Here is a 20,848-nt window from a genome sequence, read left to right as displayed (position 1 = left end):
TATGATGCAACTATGCATTATAACAATATTTTCATATTTTTTTAAATTTTCTCAAAATCTATGTGTTAACCTCTACAAAAATATTAATTTTTGGTAAATGTTTTATTTACTAAACCCTATAATCTTTAGTGTTGTTTTAAAAGTTCTAACTACATTCTAAATTTATATTAATGTATGTTAAACTCTCTTTCATGGTACATCAGCATCGTTCAATTTTTTTATAAACTAATTTAGTAAAATTTCATATACTCCCTAAATTAGTGGACTTACCATTATAAAATCACTATTCTACAACAAAGGTTCCAAACCTCTTTAACCATCACCATATATTAGTACAGGAGGTAATTATGCATTAAAACGATATTATTATATTTTTTGAGTTTTTTTTCAAAATCCATGTGTTAATCCCATACGAAAATATTGAGTTTTACATTAAACGGTCTATATACTGAAGCCTAAACTTTTTAGTGAAATACTGCAAGTCCAACACCGGTTCCTTGGATAAGAAATAAGGATTTGCAGCTCCAGTGCTCCGCAAAATAGCCGCAGCATCCGCCATCGTATACATATTCTACCGTCCTCGCATGTGGACTCCAACGTCTCTTCCCTCAAAATTTGGTCACTTCGCCGGTATATTAGATATATGATGGTCACAAAGGCGTTCAGGTATGCTGCAGTTTGTAAATCGTTTAATTTATATGAGCAATAGGGAGTTTAAAGGCCAACTTTTCAAAACGAAGCGGAATGTGGTACTTCGGCGTTTTCTGGTAGTCTTTCAAGACAAGACCATCAAGAAAAAGATCAAACAAGGGCTCAATGATTGACCTGAAACCATTTGATGTTTTCGAGAGTCTCTCTAATACTGTTTATCTTGATTGTTTATTTGTTACTATTGTCTGAAATCTTTTAATGGTTTTTGCAGTTGGATGCTCATTTTGTGGAATGTAGGCAATACGGTGATTAAGGTAATAAAAGGTATTATACCCTGTTCAAAAACGCGGCCTCCTAACCGTCTAGACGTTGCACGGACTCCACGATTATGACCAAATCGGTCAAACTAGGTGCTGGGCCGCGTAAACTTGTGTTGACCGCGTAATGCTACAAGTCAGCCGCCAAAACCCGATTTTTTTTTGAACTATTGGACTTACAGTGGGCTTATGGAAACCCAATTGCAATTTTTTTGAACTCTAAGTGATTATTTATAGGCGTATTCATCATCTCCCCTTCTTATATTTTACTTATGTGGGACTTTTTTTATAAAAAAAAATTGTCTAAAATTAAATCCAACCTGTCGTGCATCAATCCCTGTACCTCATACAGGGCGGACAACAACAAACACCACTAGACCACGACATGTTTTGATGTTTAAAATATATTTTCATATAAACATACGTTTAATAAAAAATAAAAATATGACATTAGCAATAACTTTTGTTAAACTAATAAATATTAACTTCAATAATAATATACAAAAAACTAATACATTCTAATATATTTATATTATATATTTAATTTAAATATTATAATAATAATAAAAACTAGTCCCCGCGTATACCCCGATTAATCCCCGATTTTTCGGTAACTCGCTAGGTCCGGAACCACCGTCCGACTAGCGCCTAGCGTAGTTCCGAACAGTGGTATTATATACTCAAACAACATCAAAGAAGCCAAGTATAGCAAAGGCAGTCAAGTCGTCATCATTGTATTACCCGCTTATTCCCTTCTTAACGAGCTTCTACGCTATATCAAATCCAGGTCCACCGGTTTATTGCTCGGTACCTTGCAATATGGTTACACGAACCATATCTTTAGAGATTCTCTGAATCATAAATGTTGTGCGTTTTCATGTAGATGACAGTGTAAGGGAGATAATTACAAATAATCTTCCCAAAAGACCATCTTTGATTGGTTTTTTAATCCGTTTCTTATCATTAAATACCAGGCAGAAGCAGCAAACCTATCTGAAGAAGAAGAGTATCTTGGAAAGCTGGTATTGCTGTTTGGAGATTAAAAGAAACTTAAAAGCTCTAATTCTCTTCATTTGACAGGAACTAAGAAAAACTGAGCTTCACAACTAAGCTCGCAGGTAAGCATATAATAAAAACTTCACATGTAAATGAATGTCGTTTCGCTTTAACATGTGTTCAGTTTTGTTTCAAAGGCTTCAAGGATGCCCAAATCAATATCAAGATATCCAACATTCAGAAGACATTTTAACCACATGGAACTTTGGAAAAAAATTAAGTTATGTTTGGTTGTCGTAGGTTGTATGTATATATGATATGGGTTTTATTCGAAATAGATTTTCTTGCAAGTTGCTATCTAATGTATGATGTCATTGGTGGAAATGGAATTCTTGCAGGTTACTTATTATTTTCATGGTACAATCCATTTGGCTTTGGTTGAAGAAATCCAACGTCTTAAAGAATAATTTATAAAATAATATAGATGGGTATGTTGTGGGGATATTGAAGATGTGCTTTAGAGAACACGTAACTGATATTTTTTGTCACTTTAACGTTAATACTATTTTTAAAACCATTAATGTTAGTAAATTCTGTATTTAATAATGTAATTGGATAGTTTTTTTTGTTTAAGTTAAATGTATAGCACTCCGATAGAAAACTAATTAATTTTGTTTATAATCTTCACTTAGAAAACAACTTCTTCTGTTTCTTAAAAAAATGTCATTTAAAATTTTATTTTCGTGATATTTTAATGCGTGAAAAAATTTCCAGTGACACTTTTATTCAATACAAGAAGTATATTTATTGTTTACAAAGCTTTACCTATGATGAAAACAAAAAAGGTTACTATTTAAATGGACATATATATAGAAATTTCATATAAATGTTAATCTGTAACTACAAAAGCACTTACAAATTTCTTAACATTTTTAAATGTTTTTACGAATCTTTGACTACAAAAATAAACAAACAATTAGTTACGTTATCATAAATAAAGACACTATCCTCATAGCAAATTAAATTTAAACTTCTGTGTATGATCTAATAAAAACCGATGATACCACCACTGGGAAAATCAGACACACCCCACCCTCGCCGTATCTTCATAAATTGATATGATTAACAAATTTTAAATTAACATAGAGGCCGAACATGAACGGAAACCAACCAAGATTTTTTTTGTTGAAACCAACCCAAGTTTCCCCACATCAGCCTATAAATTATTACAAAGTCAACAAAAACTTCAACAAATCCACAAATCCACTTAAAATCTGACCTACAACATCATCATCGCGGTTAGATCACCTCATATAACAAAAAAAAATCTTGAATGCCCCACCAAATTTTCCTCAAACGAATAAATAATTCCAAAACAATAACATAACAACATTCAAATCTCCCAGAAGAAGCTCACTTAAAACATTCCTCAACCAGTAGAAAGGGAAGCATGGAAACCAATTATCAGAAAGCATCTAAAGAGTTCAGTTCTAAAAACTCATGTCCTGCAACTACGATTTAAAAAATAAAAATTTATTTTTTAAGGGTTTCAACTTCAACACCAGCTCCTACCATCCCAGTTCATTACTATAATAAAAAGTTCAAATCATGACCGACTAGAAACACTTATTAAACATATAATCAACAAATTCATTCCAACATCCTTAATCAATAGCCCATCATATAATCTCAGCCCACCAACTTCCAACACTACAGTGGAAGAACTCAATTATTGGACCACAACATGAAAACTCTAACCATCACACTAGCTTAGCACATATATAAGCCATTTGTATCTCTTTACAAAACAACCTAAGTTCAGAAGTGGCAATCAATAATGGAATAAAAGCGCCATCGTTGACCTTAAAAACCTAATAAGTATATATAATTTTGACATTATCCCTATCAATAGCCATGTTAGCCATTGCCACACTAGCACCTCTCCGTACTTGCATTTAAAACACTAGCTCCTCTCTTTCTTTCAAATATTACTAAAGTATATTCCTTAAAGATTTAATTTGCAATTTTAACAAAATTTCAAACATCATCGTAAATTTTATTGAAAAAAAAATGAAGAAACAACGCGCAAACACGTGCAAAAAACAATTCACCAAAACAAACCTCTCCGGAACCCTATTGTTTACAAATAACATTAGGCTACAAGTTCTCAACGTCCTTACACTATACAGAATATTAAAAATTGGCAAATATCATAAACAAATATTGTTTCACTATTGGGAAATATCAGAGTTTTTACTTAGTATTTTCCACAATTTCATAGAAACATTCCCCCTTCTTTCATCAATCCCCTCTCTATGACCTTAAAGACAACCCTAAGCCAAAACATTTACTATGTTACACCTATTATATTTACGATACACACATTACATAAAATTTTACACTAGCATGCCAAACACATAAAATACAACCATATTAAAAGCTCTATATCTATTGTCATTTAAAATTATCCAACAAAATCATAAATTTTAAACCGAACGCAGACAAACCACTACTTTATATATACAAACAGATCCCAACCCCAAACTCTTATGCAACAAGAAAGACTGTAAACGTGTTAACAAAAAGATAAAATAAAATCAAGTCACTATAAGCTTATGAATAGCAATAAAACCAGATGTGGAAGCTAAAATCTGACGATGAGCATCTCAAGGAAGATAAGATTTCTCCACTCAATTGTTGTTATGAGCAGCAGGTGTAATCTCATCTTGTGTCTCCCCTGCGTTGTTTCTTAACCTGCTGAGCTGGATTCCTGCAAAACCTGCACCAGCTCCAGGAGCAGAAGAACCAGAATCAGGATTATGAGGAGGAGCAGCCTGAGAGCTTCCTTCGTTCCCATTACTAGCAGCAGCAGCAGCTTTTAGCTCTCTCTTGTTCTTCACTTTCTGTGCCCAACCAACAAGACCAACCTGCACATTCTCCTCAAATATCGCTTTCTTGAAGTTACTTCCCATCTGTTGTCAAACATAAGAACATGATCAGTTAAAACAACCAAACTAAAAGATCCTGAAGCCTTTTTAATAGAACTTTAGCTTATTACCTGTGAAACAAGAGCATAAAGAGGCAGTGTACTGTAACTGCATAGCACTTGAATGAAGACTCTACAGAGAAGAAGAAGAAGAAAGATATTAGTAAACGCAGAGGTGAGTTCACTGAAACAATTTGAGAAGAAGAAAACAGGAACAGATCTTTTGGCTTACCCAATAACCAATCGTGGAACAATGTATCTCACTTGTCCCATAATGCACGAGTCAAATCCATATGTAACCTACAAACACACACTTTATATTAGTCTTAAACCATTTTAAGGTGAGTTTTGTTTTCATCATTAGTCTTGACTTACCCAAATCCAAAAGAAGAAGGCAATCTCGAAAGCATTCTGGAAGAGGATAAAATGAATCAAGAAGAGAACAACTTGAGGTTTGCTGAACCAGAAATGCTCATCTGACGGTTTCACCACTAAGTCTCCTTCAATGGCTATATGTTTCTCTGCAACCTCGTGAGCTAACTGTGATATCACATGCTCCAACTTTGTTCCCACAGCAAGTAGCAGCTTCAGGTTTTTCAAAGTAGCCCAAAAAGAAACAAAAGTTAGTATGTAAAACAAAAAGATAGAGCACATTCTGGTATAATAGCCAAGTGAAAGCTCCCAAAATTTTTGAAGAAAATTACATTAAATTGGTTTTAATTTTTTTTTATCAAAACATTTACTAAATCGCCTATAGCTCCCAAAATCTCAGGCCGGGAAACAACTTGACTCACAATGAAGGGAATGAATGCTATCCAGAAGTATGTATGCCATCCTGCAATATACAGAAACATAGCTTCAATATAAAACATACGAAAAAAACTTCTTTTCATTTAGTTTGTTGGAAGAATTACCATTAACATTTAGCAGCAAGAAGATGACGACAAAGATCCAAAGATACCAACTAATACCAACAACTTGTTTGAAATCATCCTCAAGAGCTCTCATCATGTATTTGTGGAAGTTAAGCTTTGGGTTTCCTTTACAATGTGTCTGTAGATACCAAGCCGATGTTACTATAAGAAGTTATGTTAACAGACTTTCAAAATGATCAAAAGCTTTACCATAATGAAACCAAGGCGCAAAGTCACATAGTCTGCTTTTGTTACAGATCCATAGAACTGCTTGAAAAATGATTGCTGTAATGTTTAAAAACAAAAAAAGAAACATAAACTCAAGATCTGTGTAGTTCCAAAGGAGAAAACAAGCTTTGTACTTTTATATAAATAAATAACATACCGTCCATCCGAGGAAGAATGAATCTTTACCAATGCCGAGGAAATGCTCTTTGATAAAAGCATGTTGGTGGACATGAGTGACCTTTCTTTTCTTCTTAATTGCTGCAAAAAGAATCAGTGAAACAATCAAAACAAAACATTCCATTTTCTTCTTTAAGAGCAGTTAAGTACCTGCTTCTGTGTCAAAGTTCTCGTCTGCAAGCGCATCCTCCCAATTCTTCCATTGGTAGATCTGCATTAACATACAAAAACATGAATAAAATCAAACCAACACACAAAAGATATTCACATTAAATTGACAAAAGTATAAACGGATTAAGCTCACCCTGGTGCTTCCAAAAACCACAGTGAGAGCACAGAACGTCACATGGGAAATGGCGAGGACGAAGATGAAGATATGTAGATGGTGCAACGCCTCAAGCGAAAGCAACGGTACTTTATCCTAAAAAACAAAACAAAACAAGAATTAGCAAGATTATCATAATGAGCAACAAAACTTATTCTGAATCTACCTTTTGGCCACAGTAGCCAGCTTCAGCGGCAGCGTGTTCAGCTAGTAAACGCCTCGTGGTTCCAACAATAGGGAGAAAGGACTGAAAATGTTCAGTTACCGTCGCGTTTTTATGTTGTTTACTCGACTCAGCTTCAAGTTTTGAACATGGGAGCATATGCATTAGCACATCCTCTTTCACACAGAACTTGGAGATGAACCCTTGTGTTACAGTCAGTAACAATGATATGAAGCCTAACAACATCAGCTCTGCAAAAATATAAAGCCAAATCAACACCAAAAAAAGAAAGAAAATAAATGAGAGTAAATATTTTTTTTTTACAAAAAAATTATATATATTATATAATCAACCCGAAAACGGGAATAATGATCCGATTACAAGCCGGCTCGAACAAAATTAACCAATTTAAAAGTTTTCTAAACTAGTTTCGTTCAACCCAACACGTGGGCAATTTATCAGACAATTATTCTCCACACTAAAAAACACTGCATCAACTATGCTACTATGAATCACTGTTTCCTAAAAGATATGAACACCCTAACAACATCAACTCTGCAGACATAAGCCAAAGCAACACCAATAAGAATGAGTAGTAAAGATTAATGCTTTTAAGATTCTTAGCTACTTCTCAGACAATTTATTCTCCACACTAAAACTATATCAACTCTGCCACTATGAATCACTGTTCCCAAAAAGACATAGAACCCAAATAACATCAACTCTGCAAAAAATGATCCAAAGACAATAAATAATTAGTAAAGATTTATACTTTTTAAGACACCAAACTACTTTTCAGACAATTTATTCTCCACACTAAAACTACATCAACTCTGTCACTATGGATCACTGTTCCTCAAAAGAACCAATCACAGAGAAGAAGTAAAGATTGGATTTTTATTACCTTCTTTAACCTTTTGAAGGGCTTCGTAAAGGGGTTTCTACTTCTTCTTCTTGAGAACAGTACCGAAATGGTGGAGCAGACGCTCCACCGCCAGAGAGATCGCGACGATGATGGTACAAACTCCGGCGACGACCCACGTCGGAGTGAATTCAAGCGACACTCCTTCTCCGTGACCACTCATTTCTCAGATTGTTTCTCTTTTTTCTTCTTGATTTATTGAAAAAAGGAAGAGAATTTTGAGAATGGAAGTTCGATCTGGGAACAAGACAAAGGAATAGTCTTGGTCTCTCTCTCTGTGGAGGAAGAAGAAGAGACGATTGATGAACTGAGTGTGAGAGATGTGTGTTGCTAATTTATTCTCTAATCATATTTATAAATGGTAATTAAAATCTTCACCTTCATGGTAGTAAATGGTAACTTATTCCTAATTCAGTAATTAATTTAAACAAACCTTTGCGGCAAATTAGGAAACGCGTTTTAACTTTTCAGTTTTCCACATTTATTTATATATATATTCGTTTATATCCTATGTTGTATTCACATACACGTTAGTTAACTAATTGAGAGGTATGTATGTTCTTAAAAATACTAATGATACTTGAACTTGTAAATTTATTTTAAAAAATGGATATTAATGATATGTTTAGGATTAAACTAATTTAATATTTCATCGTATTTAACATGGTCCTAGTGTTAGATTCCATTTGTCAGAGAGGTCGCTGTCTGACTCATGTGCTGCTTACAAACTCATCAGTGTCATCCCTTGTTCTAAAACTCGCCTCATCACCGATTACACGGCCGAGAAAACGATAATAGGAGATGGAGTGTGGCGAGTTCATGCAGATCGGTGATGTTACGCGGTGGTCCGATTTGTGTCCGTCTGGACCGTGGAAATGGAGAACCTGGCGCGTAATCGGTGGTGATTTCGGACCTTTTCTATGGTTGGGTTGGATGATTAGCAAACGAAGAAGAAAACCACGTGCTCCAACATTTTTATTTTATTTATTTCTTTATTTTTCATAAGCCCAATCAACCATAAGTTCCAATTATACAATTAATTCTAATTATATTTTTTCATACACTTGATTATTATGTTTTGCATGTATTATTTTATATTAAAAATTATATTATATAAATTATAGTAAAATTATTTTAATTTTGATAATTTAAAGATAAATATAGTTAAAATATATTAAACTATTTGTAACCGATGTGAACTAAAAGAAGTACAATTATATTATGTGATCTAATTGGTATGTATTTATAAATCTATGACTTTTAGTACCAATGTATTCTTCATAAACACGTATTATACATTTTTGTGTTTTACGTATAAATTGTGTATTATACGTATAAAATGTATGACTTTAATAAATATTTATTATATAAATTTTTGTATTATATGTTTAAAATGTGATATTTTACATATAAAAGTACAAAAAATTCTGTCCCGCGTACTCTTCAATTTTTTCCCGCTTTTCTAATAAATTGGTAAGCCCGTGTGTATCGCACGCGTAGCGCCTAGCAGTTTCCGAACAAGGGTGTCATCACAAGACTCTAGTCAGATAATCAATCCCTTATTTTAACCACTCAGAACTGTTATGGATTTACACACGTGAATCAATTAACCAATTGAGTTTCAGTCAAAAAGGAAAAAAAAAAAAACTAATTAAAAGACCTGTTCTGATCAAAAACAAATATTCTAGAAACCGAGTGATATGTTTAAGACTAATTCAAATTATATTAATATATTTCATTATATATCGCATTTAACACGGCCTGGATATGCTAGTAGTAGATTCCACTTGCCAGAGAGGTCGCTGTCTGTTAGTCTGCGACTCATGTGCTGATTACAAAACTCCTCACAAGACTCTAGTCAGCTAATCAAAACCTTATTTTAACAACTCGGATCTGTTATTGATTAATATCTTTTCACATTAAAATAGTGATATCTTGAAAATGTTAGTATATCATAATTTGTTTTTTATGAATAAAGTGTAGTCTTATTCTGTGAAATATACTGAATAACAGATTTGAAAATGTAGCACACTAATTAATGACAAAAGGGCCCAAGTTTAGAAGAAAAATTTGAGAAAGCCCATTTACAATAACAAGCCCACTTATTTATTGTTTCTAGAAGGTAATGGCAAAACTGAAATAACCTCAAAAAGTAAGGACCTTTACTAAAAAAGATAATTTTTATAAACAGAGAATAAAGTTTACACCTTTCTTCTTCTCTGTCTGCTTCCTCCTCATCCATTTCAAAAGCATCAATTAACCAAACAAAGTAACCTTTCCTCTTGTACCCACTCTCATGTAGGTTTCCTCTTACAAAGGTCATAACTCGCTACTTTAACTCACCGTGACTCGTCCCTAATGGCTAGTAACAACAACAACCCTCATGAGAATCTTTCCGACCAAACACCTTCCGATGACTTCTTCGAGCAAATCCTTGGTCTCCCCAACTTCTCAGCCTCTTCATCCGACGGTGGGTTAGGCGGAGGAGGAGCACCGCCGATGATGCTGCAGCTGGGCTCCGGCGAGGAAGGAGGTCACATGGGTGGGCTAGGAGGAGGAAGTGGGTTTCACAACCAGATGTTTCCTCTAGGGTTGAGTCTTGAACAAGGCAAAGGACAAGGCTTTCTTAGACCCGAAGGTGGTAGTCTTGGAACTGGGAAACGTTTCTCTGATGACGTCATGAAACCCGTAAGCTAACAGTTCTTGTCCTAAATGGTTTGTGTCTTTGATCGGTTCTTACATGTTTTGTGTTGTCTTTAACCGTTATAAAAAAAAAAAACGTTTGTCTTATGATGTCATGAAACCTCTAAGCTTATTACAGCTCATGGAACCGGTTCTTGTCTAAATGGTTTGTGTCTTTGTTCCGTTCTTACATGTTTTTTGTGTTGTTGTTGTAAGGTTTTTCATGGGCAGCCAATGCAACAACAGCCAGCTCCAGCGGCGCCGCATCAGCCTACATCGATCCGTCCCAGGGTTCGAGCTAGGCGTGGTCAGGCTACTGACCCACATAGCATAGCTGAAAGGGTAATTTTTTTTGCTTTGTTACTAAAAATGTTATCTTTATGGGAAGATAAGCTGAATTTTTTGAGCTTTGTTAACAGCTTCGTAGGGAAAGAATAGCGGAGCGGATCAGGGCGTTGCAAGAGCTTGTACCTACTGTTAACAAGGTTGCTATCTTTGAAGGTTTTGGTAACATTTAGAATTCTTGAAAGTTTAACACTTCTTGGTCCTTTCATTTTTATTTGCAGACAGATAGAGCTGCTATGATTGATGAGATTGTTGATTATGTAAAGTTTCTCAGGCTCCAAGTTAAGGTAATGTTTAAATTCTTGAACTAGTTGTTTGTGTTAGATCTGAAAATCATGTTTTTGAAGTTATTGAGTAATGTTTAAATTCTACAAAATGGATTTATCGGGTCTTTAATTATGGTCCTACCTTCACCTACTCTTCAACCTAATTTCAACCTTGGTTAGATTGATTTTTTTAATGTGGGAAAGGATAAACAAGTCTTTGTTTTTCTTTGGCACTTAGTCTCTTTTCACTTTTTTATTTTGTCATGTAGAGAAGGCTAATCATGGTTTAGGATTAAAATACCATATTAAAACATCTAGTATAATCATCATGCTCTGATTATATATATAATCTCTTAGATCAAACGCTTCTTAATATCAAAATGCAGTAGGTTGCTTAAAGCTTCTCTTACCAAGCTAAAAAGGATGTCTTTCTTTACTTTAAATAGATAATGGAGACACTGCAATGATGTCTTTCTGATAACATAATTTTAAAAAAAAATCTTTTATTTGAGTTTTTTTGTTTTCATGGGATAAAGCTTATCTCTTTGAATGATGATTTTATATGTTTCTATGGTCAACTTTTGGTAGGTTTTGAGCATGAGTCGTCTTGGTGGAGCCGGTGCAGTTGCTCCACTTGTTACTGATTGTATGCACCAAATTTACTAGATAGGCATATTTGATATGTAAAGCAAAAAATTTACAAATAACATGAATAAAAAATACAACAAAATAATACCGTAGTTTGAAAAGAACTAGGTTGAAGCAGAGTCGAGATTAGATCTCTTTCCTTAATCCTTTAAACGCCCGTAGTGTGCCGGTTTGATACGTTTAAGAATCCCAGGATACAACTGCCTATATCTTCAGTCTCACAGCACTTGAGAACCAAAGCCTGTCGAACCTATTTCTATGTTATACTCTCAGACACAAAAAGAAAAAATAGGAGAAAGTGGTTTTGTTTGTATTCAATATGTGTAGAATGAGAAGAGCATGGCTTTATATAGCCTCATAAAATAACGTGCATCACAAAGCACTAAATGGAGATTTTAATTTTGATTCTATCATGATTATGAAATCATGGGCTGTATTGATTCTCCATATGTTACAGCATTGAATCCAAAATCAAATTCATTATTGGTCAAAGACGTTAGTCAAAGACGAGAGACAAAGAGATCTTTTGCTTTATTATTTGTAAGATAATTAGCAATAGACTTTGGGCTAAGCAAATAAATCTCAGTCCAGCCCAAACATCTCTTTTCTTAACACACCAAATTGTTTACAAAGTTTTTTATAACTTTGTTATAACTTCTCCATTTTAAACACAAGAGGTTTCTTACCTCATAATTCTAATATAGATATTTTACAAATAATCTATTTTAGACTTTCATTTCTCATTCAAACGAACTTCGTTTTTGATATATGATTACACTATACCATAGTGCTCATAACAATGAATCCTACGATTCCACAATCCGGTCATTTCGACAATCAAATTGCTCGAAAAATTCACCGGAATATTGGCCATAGCCATTTGTCCAAAAAACAGTTCCAACACTGATATGCCTTTGTCATCATCAGTTGAGGTAAGAGAAAAAAACTAACTTTAAAAAGAAAATATCAAAACTTTAGTAAATGGATTTTGACTTAAACTGGTTGTTGTCATCTCTCAATAGGATGAATCTGGTGAAGGTGGAAGGGCACCACAACCTGCGTGGGAGAAATGGTCTAACGATGGCACTGAACGCCAAGTCGCTAAACTGATGGAAGAAAACGTTGGAGCAGCGATGCAGCTTCTTCAATCTAAGGCGCTTTGTATGATGCCAATCTCATTGGCTATGGCTATTTACCATTCTCAGCCTCCAGATACAACTTCTGTGGTTAAGCCTGAGAGTAATCCTCCTCCACCTTAGGATTTTTAGTGCAAGTGAGGGATTTTACAGCAATCCAACATGGCTTTTGCTTTCTACTACTGATAAGGGCTCTGTTGCCTTGCTGTTTCATTTCCCTGACAGTCACGTGTTTGGTCTGATTGAAAGGTTATAATAAGAAAAATGCTTTGGAGATTGAATCAATAGGATTTGCAGTAGAAGGGAGGATTTGTCAAAAAGCTCACTTGATTAAATATGATTTGTTATCATTTTAGGTGGACTTTGATGAAAGCAACTTTATGTTTTCATGACTTTAGTAGGAGGTTGAGGATGGAGCTTGAAGGGGTATTTTAGTAGTAGTAGTAGTAGCGGTGAGTGTGTGGGACCTGAAGAAAAATAAAGTATTTGAATATGTTAACCCTTGTATTAATTATTTATTTTGTATGACTTGGGAGTGACAAAATAACCAAATAATGTTCCAAAAGAAATCAATATTTTGGAAATGTTTTTATTACATCAATTTCACAAGTCTTGGAAGTGAGATGATAACAAAAGAAATGCTTTTATTCGTTTTAAAACGGCGTCTAAAATTTCAAATCAAGAAGACTACAAAGAGTATGCAAACTCAAATCTCATGCTATAGGCTTCAAACATCACTATAGCCTTTTGCATTATTTGAACCACATAGAACCGGCGGCTTAAATAACTTAGCTTAGCAAGCGTCAAGATCACGGAACTGTGGTGGCTTTGGTTCGCCGAGCAGTGTCTTGTTTCCTCCTTCAGGTCCGCACTTGATCCTCTTCGGGTTTTGAGTTCCATGCTGCAACAAAAGATTAGATAATGAGAAGTTGCATTTGGCTTTCGGCTTTTGGTTTAAAGGTAAGTTTAATGTCTTACCGGTGGCTTTTCTCCTTTTCTCAGCTTCTCAACGATCTCTACAACTTTCTCAGGTGTAACATCTTCCTGTGTATTGTAGCAATAAGACAAGTGTAAATACGGTTTAACTCTTTGTCATCTTATACCCACATAAACGAAGGAAGAACAGAAAAGTTATTTGATGAGATTTGACATACGAAATAGTTATATGTGTATCCTTCTGATCCATTGGAATAATCCGCCACAGTGATCATGGGCGCATTCACACAGCATCCCTGTCAACAAAACCGATTACATTAGACCTGTACTGTATCTTCCTTTGGTACCTATCTAGGTGATAAGGACAACATACCATGCATTCCATCTCTCCAACAGAGAACAAACCATCTTTTGTGACTTCTGCAATATACATGATTAAAGCCAGGTGTCGTTATGACTTAGCAACCTGTATGATTTTGTTTATGAAAGGTGGGTTAGAGAGCTTTTTACCACCGCGCTTCACTCCCAAATGGTCTAGCAAAGCTGATTCGATCTCTCGTGAACCACGGATCATGCAAGGTGTTGTGCCACAAACTAGCAGGTGGTACTTTCCGACCTGTAAGAGCAAAATGAAGAATGAGTGTTCGATGTGTATTTTGGTGAGTACAGCAGAGAGACTTGACTTAGTAGTAAGTACCTTTGCCCTGTTGAACATTGAGTAGAAGGTTGCAACCTCATAAACACGGATAGGAGCAACTTCTATAACTTTTGCAACCTGCAAAATTTTTGTTATATTGTTAGGTTGGTAAAATCATATCAACAGATAAAAGAACCTGGTAACTTCAGAATATTAAAAACATCAACTTCACAGTCTTTTCATTAAGAGTACAGCTGAAAAATACTTTAAAACAAAAGAAGTACCGCATTCATTGCTGAAACAGGGAGCCAGCCACCATGCTGTTGTTGTGCAAGATCAAGAAGAGGGATCACTGCAGACTGCTTGTAGTTTGATGGGTAGTAAGAGAGTATCTCCTTAACCTAGAGAGATTAAACAAACTATTAGAACGACATGCATGGGAACTAGACATGACAGAAGCAGTAAACAGGAACCAAAATGCACAAGATATACTAGCATTCCTACTCCATAAAACCAGTTTACTATTTCCCCGACAGTCTTTCTCCCTTATATCAGTTCCTAAATAGCGAATTCAAAGAAAATATCAGGAATTCCAATTCTTCGCTGTTTAACTACCCTTTCTAGGAAAATGCTAACTCACAGGATCAAACAAACCATTCCTTGAACTCTTTCTACTCTGTAGGGAACCTACAGCTAAAGATTTTTCCACATATGTGCTGTAACTTAACACCTTACACATCAAAAATTAGGTAACAAAGGTGACAATCTATATTACAGAAAGCCCCAATTAGTTCAACACATTGTAAAATTGTTTTCGTCATTATCATTAGCAAAGAAGCGATTAATTAAGTGACTGACCTTGGATTTGTTGGCCTCTGAAAACTCCCATGGAAGATCCGGTTTGTTATCAGGAGAATCCAGGTGCTATAAAGTAATCGAATCAACAACAATCAGATTACATTTAATTTCAAATTAGAAGAATCAAAAGCATAGAGATGAACGAAACACTCACGTAGTTTAAGGCTGTTGAAAAGATACGAGACGCCTGTAACAATATAAAACGAAACCAAGCATTGAGATCGGGAAACGCCGGAGATCAATCAAGGAAAATTTGAGAGCTTACCTGAGAGGGTGGTTGACGGAAAACTTGACGGATCTCAAGAAGACGCTTCGCAGCGAGCCTACCCAACATTTTCGAAGATTTTGAGAACACGAGAGATGCACGAAAAGCTTTTTTGATCCGGGGAGGAAGAAGAAGAAGCAGAGAAAGCTAGACTCGGTATCGCTCACTATCATTCCCCTACCTGGCGCAACATTGACCACAGGCTTTTGGGCCTTTCCATTTAAGCCCAATGATCATTTAAAGGGTTTATAGGCCCATTTTCACAATTCTTTGTCTTGTACATTTTCACCATTTCGTAATACATAGAATGAGTTTTAAACTGGTCGAGTATCAAACATCTTCAGTTCGCTTTAAGGTCAACACGTATGTCAATTTGCATTTCAACTTCAAACTATTACTGACGTTTAGTATTTTATAGATGAGAATAAACACAAAGGATGCTATTAACCCACAGAAAAATTATAAACAGGACGCACATGATTAAAAGCAGAGATTAATTCATTATGCAATCTCCTTCAATATCCAAGAAACATGACCCCCAAAAGGTAATTTGCATCCCAAGGAAAATAAAAATGAAAACAACGCGATAAATAGTTTTTCAGGGTAGCAAATGGGATTCTCATAATGTACAAGCAGAGACAGCAGATGCTTCCCATTCATATTACCAAATCTTTCATCAAGCCCAGCCACCACCATAGATGTTTTGCCCCTAAGCCAAGTACCTAAACATGTTAGCGTTCTCCTTGTCCCTCTCCAGATAATCCCTCGTTATCAAATCCTCCATGCGCTTCTTGATTGCCTTGATATCAGGCTGCACAAAAATCACATATCCAATTTGAGTTCCACAAAAACTCATCACTGAGTATCGCACATGTTTCTTTATACATAGAACATACATACCTTGAACATTCGGCTAAGTTGCTCAACGCACTCAGAAACAAGTTGTTGATGTCCCAATACTTTCCTGCTCTTCATGATCCTCACAATGGCAGCATCAATCGCATAGCGTCTGTCTTTGTCCACGTCTTCCACAACTTTCTTCCTCTCATCAACAGGTGGGAGAGGGATCTGTCATGCAAACACCACAGAAAGTTAATAATCTAAGATAATTATTATCGAACACATGATGTTTTGTGTGCTAATCTGTTGCAGACCTTTATTCTCCGCATTCTGTCGGTGAATTTGGAGTTGAATTCAAAAGAGTCAGACTGGGAAACAGTCTTTGTGCTTGGCTCCTTGAGAAGAATCTTGTATCTAGCACATGACAAGGAATGAAGCAACCTCACTAGATCTTCGTGGCTCAGGTTCAGCTGAGTTAGGATATCAGTGTAGCTCAATTTGTCTGTTGTGTTGAACAGCAGAAGCACAGCAGCCTGAAGGTAAAACAAAATTTAGAAAATCGGTATCAATGACCATTTAAATTTAAAGGATCCAATACAACAACAGCTGTTAAGAAACAAGTTATACCTGGTATGTAGACACAACTAACTCAATGGGCTTGACATCAAACTTTCCATTGAGGTGGCAAGTTCCTAGTGAGTAGATCCAGGTAAGTTTCCTATGTTTTGTCTTTGTTTCATAAAATCCTTTGAAGACTTCAACACACTTGACCTGAAACAAATAAATCGATGGGTTTAGCTTCATCTGGAAGCAAACCTTTTTCCTTTAAGGCAGAGCATATACAAATATTCGATATAGATTTACCATTTCAGCGGGTAGGTTAATGTCAAATGATTTGTAACTTGGCCAAAAACCTGTGGTAAGAACAGTTACGGTCAAATCAATCCCTGGGTTTGCAGCGGGATTATTGCCAAGGTACTCCTCAAAGCTGTTTTGATTTTCTCTTGCCAATGTCAAATCTGTCACCTGTGATCAACAGATCAAATATATAGAAAGCATAAATCATCAGAGCAACCACCGCTTTGAGAAAATAAAACAAAGGAACCACTCAAACTAACCATTCCCTCCATCTTCGAAGTAAACTGCCCACCACATTGTTGCTTAAGCTTTGTCAGGATACTTCTCTCATGATCATCATTAGCACTGCGATCAAATAAGAGCCTACGGGCCAGCTTCTTCCTGCAAAACAGCCATAAACAAAACAGAATGCAACTTGTTATCCAATTCTTGTCATTCCCGTACTATATTATTGGAAGGGATCTTAACAAAGAGCTAGTACAAAAAAAACTTATTGCTAAACAAAAAGAAGCTAAACTGGATAGATTAGAGAGGGAGATAAACCTGTAGAACTCGGCGAAAAGATCCTTGTCACTTATATAAGCAAGCAATTTGACCACCTGTAACAAAATAATAAAATTCAAAATTGATTTCAGGAGAAACTGAAAAATGAATAAAGCAAACTGTTTGACAAAAAGACCAACCTTCTCAAGGGTATCTTCAATAGCTTCATCGCTCAGCTTTTCACTTCCCCCCTTCTTGAGAATATTGTCGCAAAATGTTGCAAGCAATTCAGCACTAGAACTTCCAGCGACTGTCTTGTTACAGAATATCTCAAATGCCTCTTTCAATGCCTACAATAGGTTTTAAGAAACTTAAGTTGAAAAACAGATTTATGAATGCAATAAGATAGACGCATGTCAAGAACGCAGAATGCACATCAAACCTTGTGGAAGAGGGTGTGGTTCTGGAAACACTCAACAACATAGACCATGTATTTATCATGTAGTTCAATCACTTTTCTGATAAGAACCTGAAAGCAATGAGAGAAAGTAAATTACTAAATTCCACATAATCTTACTAGTAGAATCATTTTGACACTGTTTTTACCTGTTCCTGCACGCTAGCAGTATTTGCAGCATGATTAGTGGCCGTGTCTTCGGCCTGTTGGACAAGTGCGTTACCCTCTGCTGTGACATGCTGTAAACAAATTACAAGTTAAGAGCTAGTGTCGAACAGTACTTAAGAGTGCGAACGGACCAGGAAGAAAATACCAAAGTAATAAAGATAGGTAAGAAACCTGCTTAAATATGTTTGCAACAGGTTCCAAGCCTTTCACAATTTTATGATAAAGCCTGTACATCCTGGAGAGGTCATCAACCTAAAAGTATACAAATAATTAATCAAATACAGAAATAGAAAGAGTAACTAATTAACAATAAAAACAAAGAGAAAGTTGCTCCACCTTGTCATCTCTCAGCAATGCACGGCACCCTGAATGCTCTTTTTCTAGAAGCTGATTTGCATACACTACCAACAGCTCATGTTGTACTTTCTGCATACAAAAGATGAATAAAGAGGTCAAACAGATACCAATTAATATAAATAATACATGCTTGCCTGAAAACACAGAGTTTGAAAAAGAAAGTCTCCACAAATAAAGATGCAAAATCATTGCTCGTGTAAGTACATGTATAAAGATTATTACGCATAATGTAAAATAACTAACCTCAACCAGCTTTGGCTCGCTGCTTGAGTGAAGGTAGTGAGCCACTCTCTCCCTCTCCTTCTTAAGACATTCTTCAGACTGCAACACGAAAGTACAAGCGTCAACAAATGCAGTTTACAAATTTCGTATGAAAACTCAAATCTAGAAAATGATATGATGAGTCATACCTTCAGCATGTAGTCAGGGCAAGAATCTTCTTGGATCCAGCTTGATGCCTTGCGAGAATAGTAAGATGCTGAATCTAAAAGCATAAAGCTTTCAAAATCCTCCTCGTATCTTTCCATCTGTCCCATTCCAATCTCTACATAAATGTCTAATACGTTTTTCAATAGAGCCCTGTCAATCTGCTCACCCTCCCGTTCTTTATCAACCTGACATACAAACAGATCATGTTAGACCTTGAATAAGGAAATAGAGGGAGTTGGACGATAAATGTACATCATAGATGCCAAACTTACAAGTGCTATTACAGCATCTTTGACCTTGGAATGCAACTCGTTATAAACCTGAAACAACAAAATCAATCAAGAGTCAAAACATTATTGGTGCAATGGAAAGCCATAAATCATAAGAAATAATGCCAAACCAGGTCACGGAAGCATGTCAGGCCAACTTCATTCAGGGGTGGAAGTGACCTCCGAGCAATGAAGTACCGGTCAAGATAGTAGAAGAAGCGGGATAGCCATCGAACCATAACTTTATGGTTAGACCACCTTTTAACCAGCTCCCTCAGCATGTACTCATCATGCTTCTCCCTTAGAGCAGGCAAAACCTAAGAATCAAAGCACAACAGTAAAACCTTAAGATTCAGTCATTCAGACAATGAGTAAAGCATATACAAACTTCACAGTTGAAGACTCACAGTTGAGTGAATATACTCCTCAAATGCTTCACGATACTTGTCATAAAGCTGCTGTGAGTAATCATGAGGAGGTTTCTGAGTGCACATGTTGTAGATAGTCCTGAGAATCACATACAATCCTCAACTATTATCCTCAACAGATCATATAATATAAGCCAAGCTGCTTCAATGTAATAAAAAGGTATGGAACCTACGTATAAAGCATCATGTACTGCTCAGAGTCAAACTGCGGCTCAGGCAGCCCTTCAAGAATCCGTTTCAGCTTAGTGATACCAGTCTGCATATAGTCCCATCCTTGGTCCAAATCAATCGTCTTGCGCTCCATTTTGAAAGATAAAGAATCTCAAATCTCCCCTGAAACTTTATCCAATAACAATAAAAATTAACAAAATGTAAGGCAAAATTGGAATTAACACTAAGCTAATCCACGAAATACTGAAGAATCAACAATCCATGAAACAATCGAGATATTGAAACAGTACAAACGCAATCAAGATAGACCCGACGGAACCCTAGCAATCACCGATCCCTAACACAAACTCTAAAAACTAGATCAAAAGACGAGAAATCAACAAAACGATTAATGAGAACAAGCGTGAAAGCGATACCGCGAGATCTTTAAACCCTAATCGGACCCGATTCGAATAAAAAACCTCGACGACTCCCGATTCGAAAGGATCGAGAGAGATTTTGCGATCAAGAGGGAATCAAAAAAGCGTACGATAGAGAGGAGGAGGAGGAGGAGGAGGTGGAGAGAGACCTTTGAAACGAAGAATAGATATAATCTCCGGAAGGGAACGAGCTCCTTTCTCTTCTCTCTATTATTTTCAGGTCGTAGATTTAATCGTTTATATAAACTATTATTTAATTTTTTTTTTTTAGAAATGTGTATTTAATATAGGCTTTCCTTTTTTTAATTAGCCTTTTCATTAGGCATCTTCAATATGGTAAAACCGAACCGAAATAGACAATATGGTTTGGTTTTGGTATATACCATATAAACCGAATGGATATAATTTTATAAAAACCGTAGGATTTGGATATGGTTTGGTATATAACCGATTAAACCGAATAAACCGAATAAAACCGATTAAAAATAGAAACATGTAAATATGTATCTATTTTATA

The 20,848-nt window shown here is 35.7% G+C and overlaps 4 protein-coding genes across 11 annotated transcripts; 1 reads left to right on the top strand and 3 right to left on the bottom strand.

The window, feature by feature from the left end:
• Positions 1 to 4,397: 4,397 nt before the first annotated feature.
• LOC106312866 (MLO-like protein 1) lies at positions 4,398 to 7,991 on the bottom strand. Its single transcript, XM_013750546.1, has 12 exons — positions 7,662 to 7,991; positions 6,761 to 7,008; positions 6,574 to 6,690; positions 6,420 to 6,480; positions 6,250 to 6,350; positions 6,075 to 6,149; positions 5,865 to 6,003; positions 5,745 to 5,785; positions 5,326 to 5,535; positions 5,183 to 5,250; positions 5,023 to 5,083; positions 4,398 to 4,936 (listed from the first exon to the last, which is right to left on the bottom strand). The coding sequence occupies exons 2-12, from the start codon at positions 7,001 to 7,003 to the stop codon at positions 4,655 to 4,657; spliced, it is 1,398 nt and encodes a 465-aa protein (XP_013606000.1). The 5' UTR covers positions 7,004 to 7,008; positions 7,662 to 7,991; the 3' UTR covers positions 4,398 to 4,654.
• Positions 7,992 to 9,876: 1,885 nt separating this feature from the next.
• Positions 9,877 to 13,351, top strand: LOC106318667 (transcription factor UNE12). 3 transcript variants are annotated; one of them, XR_001265340.1, is made up of 8 exons: positions 9,877 to 10,367; positions 10,578 to 10,703; positions 10,781 to 10,846; positions 10,928 to 10,993; positions 11,561 to 11,611; positions 12,523 to 12,552; positions 12,643 to 13,005; positions 13,113 to 13,351. XR_001265340.1 is itself a non-coding variant. In XM_013756743.1 (7 exons), exons 1-7 carry the CDS (start codon positions 10,038 to 10,040, stop codon positions 12,877 to 12,879), a joined length of 906 nt encoding a protein of 301 aa, XP_013612197.1. In that variant the 5' UTR covers positions 9,878 to 10,037; the 3' UTR covers positions 12,880 to 13,037. The 3 variants fall into 3 exon arrangements, 1 of the variants encoding a protein (XP_013612197.1); XR_001265339.1 differs by having other exon boundaries at positions 9,879 to 10,367; positions 11,561 to 11,618; positions 12,530 to 12,552; XM_013756743.1 differs by lacking the exon at positions 13,113 to 13,351 and having other exon boundaries at positions 9,878 to 10,367; positions 11,561 to 11,618; positions 12,530 to 12,552; positions 12,643 to 13,037.
• A 29-nt stretch (positions 13,352 to 13,380) lies between these two features.
• Positions 13,381 to 15,650, bottom strand: LOC106318668 (NADH dehydrogenase [ubiquinone] flavoprotein 2, mitochondrial). Its single transcript, XM_013756744.1, has 10 exons — positions 15,453 to 15,650; positions 15,342 to 15,374; positions 15,188 to 15,253; positions 14,614 to 14,730; positions 14,390 to 14,467; positions 14,203 to 14,308; positions 14,066 to 14,112; positions 13,911 to 13,988; positions 13,735 to 13,800; positions 13,381 to 13,657 (listed from the first exon to the last, which is right to left on the bottom strand). Exons 1-10 carry the CDS (start codon positions 15,519 to 15,521, stop codon positions 13,550 to 13,552), a joined length of 768 nt encoding a protein of 255 aa, XP_013612198.1. The 5' UTR covers positions 15,522 to 15,650; the 3' UTR covers positions 13,381 to 13,549.
• A 279-nt stretch (positions 15,651 to 15,929) lies between these two features.
• LOC106318759 (cullin-1) lies at positions 15,930 to 20,572 on the bottom strand. Of its 6 annotated transcripts, none has more exons than XM_013756880.1 (19): positions 20,481 to 20,572; positions 19,915 to 20,080; positions 19,721 to 19,820; positions 19,445 to 19,630; positions 19,317 to 19,364; positions 19,026 to 19,229; positions 18,859 to 18,936; positions 18,595 to 18,684; positions 18,430 to 18,510; positions 18,240 to 18,329; positions 18,076 to 18,162; positions 17,834 to 17,983; positions 17,694 to 17,749; positions 17,411 to 17,531; positions 17,157 to 17,318; positions 16,920 to 17,063; positions 16,607 to 16,825; positions 16,353 to 16,520; positions 15,930 to 16,263 (listed from the first exon to the last, which is right to left on the bottom strand). In XM_013756880.1, the coding sequence occupies exons 2-19, from the start codon at positions 20,043 to 20,045 to the stop codon at positions 16,162 to 16,164; spliced, it is 2,217 nt and encodes a 738-aa protein (XP_013612334.1). In that variant the 5' UTR covers positions 20,046 to 20,080; positions 20,481 to 20,572; the 3' UTR covers positions 15,930 to 16,161. The 6 variants fall into 6 exon arrangements, with proteins under 6 accessions (XP_013612334.1, XP_013612335.1, XP_013612336.1 ...); XM_013756881.1 differs by having other exon boundaries at positions 19,915 to 20,074; XM_013756882.1 differs by having other exon boundaries at positions 20,442 to 20,530.
• Positions 20,573 to 20,848: the final 276 nt, after the last annotated feature.

The sequence above is a fragment of the Brassica oleracea genome, chromosome C9 (genome assembly GCF_000695525.1).
Source record: "Brassica oleracea var. oleracea cultivar TO1000 chromosome C9, BOL, whole genome shotgun sequence".
Lineage (NCBI taxonomy): Eukaryota > Viridiplantae > Streptophyta > Magnoliopsida > Brassicales > Brassicaceae > Brassica > Brassica oleracea.
The sequence above is the reverse complement of the archived record's forward strand: the minus strand, read 5'-3'. Positions and strand labels throughout refer to the sequence as shown.

What these genes read in the sequence shown, in the direction of transcription:
- LOC106318668 (XM_013756744.1), bottom strand. Translation starts at nt 15,521, where the DNA reads ATGTTGGGTAGGCTCGCTGCGAAGCGTCTTCTTGAGATCCGTCAAGTT. An exon ending in TCCGTCAACCACCCTCTCAG is followed by an intron (nt 15,375 to 15,452) that starts GTAAGCTCTCAA and finishes ATATTGTTACAG; the next exon opens with GCGTCTCGTATCTTTTCAAC. An exon ending in TTTCAACAGCCTTAAACTAC is followed by an intron (nt 15,254 to 15,341) that starts GTGAGTGTTTCG and finishes ATTACTTTATAG; the next exon opens with CACCTGGATTCTCCTGATAA.
- LOC106318667 (XM_013756743.1), top strand. Translation starts at nt 10,038, where the DNA reads ATGGCTAGTAACAACAACAACCCTCATGAGAATCTTTCCGACCAAACA. An exon ending in CTGATGACGTCATGAAACCC is followed by an intron (nt 10,368 to 10,577) that starts GTAAGCTAACAG and finishes TGTTGTTGTAAG; the next exon opens with GTTTTTCATGGGCAGCCAAT. An exon ending in TTCTCAGGCTCCAAGTTAAG is followed by an intron (nt 10,994 to 11,560) that starts GTAATGTTTAAA and finishes AACTTTTGGTAG; the next exon opens with GTTTTGAGCATGAGTCGTCT.
- LOC106318759 (XM_013756880.1), bottom strand. Translation starts at nt 20,045, where the DNA reads ATGGAGCGCAAGACGATTGATTTGGACCAAGGATGGGACTATATGCAG. An exon ending in CTTTTCGCCGAGTTCTACAG is followed by an intron (nt 17,532 to 17,693) that starts GTTTATCTCCCT and finishes GCTGTTTTGCAG; the next exon opens with GAAGAAGCTGGCCCGTAGGC. An exon ending in TTAACCTACCCGCTGAAATG is followed by an intron (nt 17,064 to 17,156) that starts GTAAATCTATAT and finishes TATTTGTTTCAG; the next exon opens with GTCAAGTGTGTTGAAGTCTT.
- LOC106312866 (XM_013750546.1), bottom strand. Translation starts at nt 7,003, where the DNA reads ATGTTGTTAGGCTTCATATCATTGTTACTGACTGTAACACAAGGGTTC. An exon ending in CTGGCTACTGTGGCCAAAAG is followed by an intron (nt 6,691 to 6,760) that starts GTAGATTCAGAA and finishes TTTGTTTTTTAG; the next exon opens with GATAAAGTACCGTTGCTTTC. An exon ending in TGCGCCTTGGTTTCATTATG is followed by an intron (nt 6,004 to 6,074) that starts GTAAAGCTTTTG and finishes TGGTATCTACAG; the next exon opens with ACACATTGTAAAGGAAACCC.